The 9,619-nt window shown below is 33.2% G+C and overlaps 1 protein-coding gene across 2 annotated transcripts in view; it reads left to right on the top strand.

Moving 5' to 3' along the window:
• The window catches only part of LOC145062926 (uncharacterized), an 11,152-nt gene extending 9,544 nt beyond the window's left edge, over positions 1 to 1,608 (top strand). For both annotated transcript variants that reach the window (XM_079010518.1, XM_079010517.1), the window contains exons 5-7: positions 88 to 201; positions 303 to 742; positions 819 to 1,608. In XM_079010518.1, coding sequence (XP_078866644.1) covers positions 88 to 201; positions 303 to 742; positions 819 to 1,469 — 1,205 coding nt within the window. In that variant the 3' untranslated portion in view covers positions 1,470 to 1,608. The remainder of the gene's footprint in view (positions 1 to 87; positions 202 to 302; positions 743 to 818) is intronic.
• The last annotated feature ends 8,011 nt before the right edge of the window (positions 1,609 to 9,619 follow it).

Here is a 9,619-nt window from a genome sequence, read left to right as displayed (position 1 = left end):
TTGACAACATGTATATACAATTCAAGAACTAATTATATATTTAAATTCAGAATCGTAATTCCCTAATAAACATTTGTGCTTTTGTAGTTCCATTATTGGCGCTATTTTGGATCTTAAACTTTATTCTCCTACTCGTGACGATGGTTTATTTTACATTCTCTATGTATTATTTTTCGTTGTGGAAGTTTTCAAAAAGACTAGGTAAGAGTATACGGAGTTAATCCACTTATGCCGACTGAGTTTGAGATATAATTTATGCTATAAATTTGATATTTTTTAACTGATTTTTATCTAAATTTTAGTTGCACCCATTAAGCATATCGAGAAGAAAAAGAAGGAATGGGAAGAAGCAAAAGAAGTTCTAAAACTGGTATGCGCTAAAATAGACAAGTTAGAGCTCCCTGATACAGATCACCCTCGCTTATACGCCAGACCAGTTCTTGAAGCAGCACGTCAAGATGCTTATGAGGTTGTTGATGAGATTTTAATGAGATCGCCCGGAGCAATTCGATACAAAGATAAAAGTGGGTATGACATCATCCAGTTAGCGGTAATACATCGTTCAGAAAAAATCTACAACCTTATCGATATCCTTGGGGAGCGAAAGAGTGTTTATAGAATGATGGAAGATTCTTCTAAGAACAATATGTTGCACTTGGTTGGAAGATTAGCTCCTTCCCATAAACTAAAACTTAGAACTGGTGCAGCGTTACAACTACAAAGAGAGCTTCAATGGCGTGAGGTACATCCTCAATCAAATTTTAGGGAGTTATTATTTATGTTGTTAATGGCATAAATGAGCTAAATTAATTTTATAGGAAGTGGCGCAACTCGTTTTTCCAGCATACATTACCAAAGAAAACATTTTTATGGAGACACCAGATATGGTATTCACTAAGGAACACGAAAATTTGGTGAAGGAAGGAGAGAAGTGGATGAAAACAGTAGCAGAATCATGCAGCATCACTGCAGCACTGATTACCACAATCGTATTTGCAGCAGCAATCACAGTACCAGGTGGAAGCAAGCAAGACACAGGCATCCCTGTGTTTACAAAAGACATTACCTTCACGATCTTTGCTGTATCAGATGCAATCTCACTATTTGCATCCACTACAGCATTACTAATGTTCCAGTCCATCCTCACAGGACGTTTTTCTGAGCAAGATTTTTTGGTCAGTTTACCAAGACGATTGATTATTGTCCTTTGCACCTTAATGATATCAACAACTGCCATGATTGTAGCCTTCAGCACGACCTTGTTCCTTGTATTTTGTCATAAAAAGCTATGGATGCTTGCTCCGATAGGTGTATTAGCTTTCCTCCCGATTTCATCTTTTGCTACTCTTCAAATCCCCCTGATTGTAGATCTCTTTCGGTCTACATACGGGCACATCTTCGAAAAGCAAACCAACAAAAACAGCCATAGATTTAATCCTGATGACATCCGCCTGTTTTTTGGCAAGTGAAATGAGTCCACATCTTGAAATTACGTATGTTTCTGCATTTTCCCAAATATATGTTGTGTAAAACAATCATAAATTATTTCATATTCATAGTGAGAACAAAAATTACATTGAAGTTTAATATAGGTGTTGTCATATTTTACACGTGCCTTCAACCTCTTGAATTTATTGTGATGAGTTTTTCTTTTTTCATGTGCTAGAGTATCCAAGTCTGAAGTAACTTTTAATGTTCAATATTTATCTGTTCAACGGTTTTAGGACCCTTTTTAAAAAGGTATATGGTTTTTCCTAATTTTAACACTCCTAGCTAATCGGGTGACTTATATTATAGTACTTATATAAACTATTAGTTATTTTCTCTGTTACTAACATTAGCGCTGTAAACAAACCGAACATTTAATGAACAGTTCATGAACGGTTCGGTGGAATGTTTGTTTATGTTCGCTTATTCTATAAATGAACGAACATGAACATAAATTATGGTTTGTTTAGTTAAATGAATGAACATGAACGATGGTCTAGTTCGTTCAAATATGTTATTCGTTTACGTTTGTTTATGTTTGTTCATTTAGGTTTATTTTATGTTCAATTATGTTTGATTGCATCACTATATAATTATACATTTCTTAATGTGCATGTATGTTCAATTATATTTGGACAAAATTGCAAAAATGATCCATGCAGTTGTTAAAATTCTACGATTTTGATCCAAAAACGTTTGGTGGTGCATCAGTGGTCAAATTTCAGATCTTTTTAGTGATTTTGGTCCCTATGGTTACCATTTATTTGTGGTATTGGTCCATACTCCACCTAAAATGACAAATTACCCTTAAATAATTCTTTTTTAATTTCATTCATTTATTATCTAATTATTCTAATTAAAAAACCAATCGCCCCTTTTATCCTCCCGTATGCAATCACCCCTCTCCACCTGTTGTTATGTTCTTCATCCCCAAAAAACCCTCACATGGAGCAGCCAACGTTTCAAGATCTGACCGCTGCCAACACCAGACCACCGACATCAATATGAACCTCATTGACACCAACATCAATTTGACCCTCATCGTCGTCGATGATCATTAACCTCCATTCTGAAACCTTTGCTTACATCTGCCAACCCACCTTAGCTCTGCCAACCCACCTTCATCATCTCTACCTCCTCTTTAATGTAACCCCATCATAGAAATGTCAAAGTTTTAGAAGGAGAAGAGACGAGGGAGGGACGGATACAGGTGAAGGAAATAAGTGGCGACGTTTAGGTGTTGTCAGAAAATTCATATGTGTAGGGTGGATAAAGAAGGAGGTGTATTGGAGATCAGGGGAAACAAATTCATTGGTGGTGAGATTAAGAAAGAAATGGGCTAGAGGAGAGGGGTGGTGGTGTAAGTAGGCATGGTTTTCAACTCTTAACCCTAGCTCTGATATGAAAACCTTCACTCCAACGGTAACTACGTTCTAAGGATCATATCTCCGAAGGCAGCAACTTAGATTTAGTGTGGCGATAGGAGAGGGAGGTGGTGATGGAATATATTGATGATGATTTATCTGTATAAGAGGATGAACAGTGGTAGGAGTGGGTCGTATAGAGAAAAAGAAAGATAAGGGTGACCCCTTCTTTTATTTTTAATTAATTAAAACAATAATATATATATATATATATATATATATATCATAAATATAAGGGGTAGAATAGTCTTTTCAAGTGTATAGGGACCAAAATCTCTAAAACGATCTGAAATTGGACCATTGATACACCAACAAACATTCTAGGACCAAAATTGTTGAATTTTAACAACCACAAGGACTATTTTTACAATTTTGTCTTATATTTGTTTATCTCCGTTCATTTAGCATGTTCATGAACATAAACGAACTAACATGAACAATATAATTTGTTAATCAAACGAACATGAATAAGAAAACTTATTTGTTTATCCGTTCGTGTTTGTTTGTTTATTCGGCTAAATTAAACGAACCAATATGAACAACCATCGTTTGTATTCTTCTGGTTTGTTTAAAGGCCTAACTAACATTTTTTGTGTCAAATGTTATTTGTATCTAATAAGTATAAGAATATAGTCAAGAAGAGAATGAGTTTACTATATTTATAATATAAGAGCCTCGTATGCACGTGTGTGTGTGTGTGTGTGTATATATATATATATATATATATATATATATATATATATATATATATATATAGGCTTAGATAATTATATTATAACTATCTATTGTGTGGATGTAGGATTGATTGTGGACCAATCATTTTTAGTTATTTTAAAAAAATGATTAATACATATTATTGAATTAAAGATAATTGAAAAATACCATCTAGTTTTATTATAAATGTAATTTAGTCAATTAACATAAATTTAAAAAAGGAAAATTACAGATTTTAAGGAATAATTTATTCTAATTAAATTTAAGAATCAGACTTTTTGGATAATAAATATATTAATTCGGACATTCTAAAACGATGTGTTTATGATTATCTTGAAAAAACCGTTTAATTCCAACAGAATACTATGAAAATATATTACTAATATTAATAATTTTTAATGAATACATATTATATATGAAAAGAATTTTAATATCTTAGAATCAGAAATTACATTCTTTCTTAAAAAATACAAGAATGAACATAAATTATATTCATTCTGAAAAAATACGATAAATAATGATTAAAAGTTACATTTATTCTTAAAGAAAAAATTGAGAATGTTTAAAAATCAAATAAAAACATTGAAATTTAAGTAAATCACTAATACACTCTACATTCTGATAGAATAGTGCTAATAATCCATTCTCGTAGAATATATTGTAAATCCATTATGACAGAAAAAATTGCTAATCCACTCTCAATGAATATTGTTGGCTTACTTTCCATTCTTTACCAGGCTTCAATCCGGCTTTTCAATTGTTGTTGCATCTACAAAAAGAATGTGTTTGTACTCATCATCTCCAAAATCAGCCATGAATGTATTTCCACATATAAAAGTAGTTATGACATTGGACAGTAAAGTGGCATTGAGAGATTGTGTTTACCATTCAGAATTTATAGCAAGAATTCATAACCTTCTTGAGCCTTGATTAATTAATGTCTATACACATAAAAAAACATTACAATTTATGTAAGTAATGTATGTACACACACGCATAAACATAACAAAGATGAAGTAGTTGCAACCTAACTGGTTTAACTTTAACACTTTAAAGAGAACTCATACTAACTAAATATTTGAGAAAATATTGAAAACCTGAAAGAAGAGCACACAAGAGTTGAAAAGATATTGGGGGATTTACATGACGCAAACATAAAAAATATGCTAGAACTGACAAAGCAAAAAACAATTTCAAAAATTAATAATAATTGAGGAGTTACCTGATACTAAAGATCAAGAAACAACAAAGAGAATTCAGGACCAACACTTCATAAATGATCAAATTGAAGTTTAGGAAGCATCAAATAGACGAGGGATGATAACATTAAACATGGAAAATGAAGATTCTGTGATTCCTAATCATAACGTAGAGCATAAATTCTAAAAACAAAATTGAAACAAATTAAACATGAAATCATTTAAATTAATAATGTATGAAATAGTAAATGTTTTGGGGATTTACTCCTAGGCAGCCAAAAAATGCTTAAAAAACAATCTGACCCCCAATTAGATTATGTTCTTCACATAAAGTTCATCCATAAACCCATATTTGACTGGACAGAGAAGTATCACTGTAGAAACACATATTCTAATTGATTTAGCTTTCTTGATCTGTACTCCTAGAGTGATAACTTATACAAAACGCCACAAAAAAATTACTGGACATTTTTTCATTCTAATAAATCTCACCGGAAGGAGCTTTTCTTATCAAGAATGATAGAGTCGGTGTTTTAAGTTCATAACAGGGAATAATAAATTACCTCGATTAAACTTGCAGTGGCAATGGAACGGTCCAGGCTGTCGACGAGGATGTGGGGATGACCTTCACGAAATTCCGTCCATCGTGGTCGTTGTTGTTTCCTTGCACTACCTCACTACCATCACTTTCGTGCCACAACAACCCAATAGTTATTATTGAGTTAGTAATAGTGGTTAGCGTTTGTAATCGTTATCACTGGAGCGTCGATTCAATGCAGATCGATTGCTAGATATTAGGGAGGAAGGTGCTTGGGGCGAACGATGGTGACAGCAACTTTGTATTAGTGGCTAGGGCTTGTAATTGGTGGATATTGATTGAATAAGGAAAAAAATCTAGTTTAATAAGAGAAAGAAAAGCTTACTGATTTATTGGAAAAGTATATTTCGAATTTCAATCTTGATGATCAATTGTAGAAGAAGAAGAAGAAGAAGCAGTGGATATGTAACTTCGGGGGTGTTTAGCTTAGCTTTTGAGAGGGCAAAAGTCATTTTCTGAAAAGTTGCAAAAAGTCTCATTTTCCTTGTATCCAAAAGTAGCTTTTACAAGATCTGTTACTTTTACCAAACATCTTTTAGCTTTTTATCTTTTCCTAAAAGCTAAAAGATGTTTTAAAAGATAAAGCAAACACCCCCTTCGATTTAGGGCTATTCATAGTTATCATTGAGATGTTGAATGTTCTAAATTTATCTGTACTCCTTGCGCTTTATCAGGAATACAACTAATATCCTATTATATCTCTATTATACCATAATTAGCTAATAATAAGATTACTATAATACCCTTATATTATTTTTTTTAAATAATTAACTAGAATACTTGAACCTAGCTCTCTCTCTCTCACTCTCTCTCTCTCTCTCTCTCTATATATATATATATATATATATATATATATATATATATGTGTGTGTGTGTGTGTGTGTGTGTGTGTGATAGAGAGAGATAAATATAGAACCAAATATTAACCACAAAACCACATAAAAATGATCAATCTTCATAATTGAACATACATGTTCATGTATAAATATATGTATGCTCAATTATGAACTTACAAAATCTCCATATATATATATATATATATATATATTATGCCTTAATATGCATATTTGGTCAAAGGCTGAATTTTAAGAGGTACAAGTGTAGTGACAAAGAACATGGTTTGGCATGCGGAATTAAATCTTGCACAATTGAACATGGTGATTTTGGTGTTTAAGAGATATTTTGAATGTATATGGTGTTACACAAAAAGGATCTAGATCTAGACTACATAAATAACACACACTTACACACTCAATTTTACATCTCTCAAGCACACCTCTACAAGTGGACAAACCCACTATTTATAGAGGTGTTTACATGTCTCTCTCTCTCACTCTCTAACAAATCGGTCTAAAGGCTAAAGCACCACATGCAAGTGGGTTTTACAAAAGTCAAACATTTACAAATTTATGAATGAATAACTTTGCAACCCCAACATTCTCCCCCTCAAAGTTAGGAATGAATAACCCACTTCAAATCTTCCAAAACCAAGCACTACGCGGTTCGAGCCTAAAAGGTGACACATGTCGAAACAAACTTCAATCTTCAATTCTTCCATGATTCTTCAATTTGGGCTCTAGGATGTGAGACCATACAATCCAAGCAGCAACGAATGATTAACTTCAAATAATCACCCCAAAGTTGCGCATAAAAACACACCCCAAAAATCTTCAATAATTCCAAACCCATTTCGAATACATCACTTCCGAACTTCCAATTGCATCATTTCGTAAACTTCAAAACTCCAAGATCACTTCGGTCTTCAAATCCGCGTAATATGAAAAATTCAAGTTCGAATTTCCATATAAAACTTCTCTCCCTTTTTATAATCGAAATTTAATTATAAAACTCCAAAGGAAAAAGAACGTGCTCTATTCAGAATTTTTCATGTTAAAACTCCCCCTTAACATGTGGCATAAACATTGTGCTTCAATCCGAAAAACCCAAAAAATATTCAATTTTTAGCTTCGTTCACGGATCGCCTTTGACAAAATTTCTCAAAAATTTGTAGAAATTGTCAATTTCAAAATTCTGCAGTGACCCGGTGCGCCAAAAACAGTCAAATATGCGAAACACACTCCCATTTGCGAAACTGGGTAAAATGTGTAAATTCGCAAAAACTGCATGGACCAGATTTGAAAATTCTGCTATTTCATCATTTTATGACCTCATTTGCGAAGTTGGACCAATTGTGTCATTTCGTGAAAAAATCAGGGACCAAATGCGAAACTATTAGCTTTCTTCCCCAATTCTCATTTATACAGTAAAAACTTCGCATATTCCATTTATTCCTTCGCATGTTTTAGTCGCACAATTTTTGCATTTTTCTTATAAAAGTTCCGCATCGTATATCCTTCTAAACAAATGCGAACATCTTCAAACCAAAACAAAATATGAATAAACATCCCAGTTGCGAACAGTATTACAACCTTAATCACCTTCGCATTTTTAACCCCGATCAACCAAATGCGAACTCATGTTTTGATGCGAACCATATCACCATTTGCGAACATTCTTAATCAAATGCGAACCCTTTTCAATCTCTAACTGAAGCTGCTTGCCTGTTTGATGTGAACGTTTACAAGAAAACAATTTTGCATTCACCCTGAACAACAAACGATCTTGACTTCAAATCAATCAATCGATTCCAAAAACCATCAACATTCGCATCTTGATCCAAAAATCAAATCTATTCATCTGTCTGACATCAATCATATTCACATACGAACAATCAGATCTTTATTTCAAATCAACAACCCAAATGCGAATCTAAAATCAAAACTCATCTGTTCATCAATCTTTCCCAAGATTACAACCAAAATCTACGTCACTGTCCAGTTCGTCAACATCAGCCCAAATACGATCATTGAAATCAAAATCAAGCTTTTGATTTCAGTTAACGATCCAAAACAAAAACCGATTTCGATCTCCAAATCTTTAATCATCAATCATCGATTCCAATTTTAAGAATCTCCAAAATCGATTTTGACTTTCAATTTAATCAAAGATCAACATCTTGATCATAATCGATTTTAGAAATCAGCAGATTTAAATACAATCGATTCACAAGATATACAAATCAAGAATTAATAGTTGATTTTCAGAAACACATCAACTAAATCGGAACTCAAGAACACCGATTACGATGAAAGACATGAATTATGACAATCGATTCAATCATCAACCGATTTCAAGAACATTATGAGTTTTTAACTAATCTTGATTTTCAATCTTTGGTTCATTCCGATCAATAAGTCATATTTTGACCTTTGTTGATCTACTTCATTCCGATTACGAACACTCAGTTTAGACATTGGAATATAGACAAACTGACTTGGAATGGATCTCAAACTTTGATTTGACGAATGATCAACAGACTCGAGACATTGGGCTTTGATTTCAAAGATGAACAGTTAATATGATTAGCAATTTGGGCTCAAATTGGACATGAACAGTGTCAGATCTACTATTTGGGCTTCGAACAAACGTATTAAAAAAAGATTTTCAATCACATCAAACATATGGATTTGGAATTGGATTGGGCTTTGATCAACACAAAAAATTATTGGATCACAACAAATGAGATTTGAAACGAACTAGATCCAATGAATCAAAATGATCAAATATCAAGAACGTAACGCATGAATCAAATATTACGAGAGATCATAGAGAGAGACTCACCAAAATTGATCAAATTGCGACAAAAATTGCCAAACCGAGAATCGTTCTTCAAAAGTCACGTTGATCGTGAAAACCAAGCTCTGATACCAATTGTAGTGGTGTTGACTATGATGCCATGTGCGGAATTAGAAAAGATCTAGTGATTCATCATACAAAATTAAAGAACACAAGGAGTAAATAAATCTTTGTAAGCTCTTATTAGATCTAGAAAAAATATACAAATGGGTTTGTACACAATTTCTCTCTCTAGTCTAACACTCCAAAATGGACTCTTACATAATGGGAGTCACTCACTTCCTATTTATAGGAAAGACTCAACCCATTTACACATACAAAGAGGAAAGCCTAAAACATTACATCCAAGCATGACTTTGCACCCTAACATTCTCCCCCTCAAAGTTAGGATTGGATGTCCGGCTTTAATCTCCAACGAGCTAGCGCGATCAAGACCAAACTCCCCCTCGAAGTAACACCGGTCTTCAAATCCGCAAATGAATATTCGACAAACCCGAGAA

This window comes from Lactuca serriola, chromosome 7 (assembly GCF_051521515.1).
Source record: "Lactuca serriola cultivar US96UC23 chromosome 7, Lser_US96UC23_V15, whole genome shotgun sequence".
In the NCBI taxonomy this organism is placed as follows: Eukaryota; Viridiplantae; Streptophyta; class Magnoliopsida; order Asterales; family Asteraceae; genus Lactuca; species Lactuca serriola.
The sequence above is the reverse complement of the archived record's forward strand: the minus strand, read 5'-3'. Positions and strand labels throughout refer to the sequence as shown.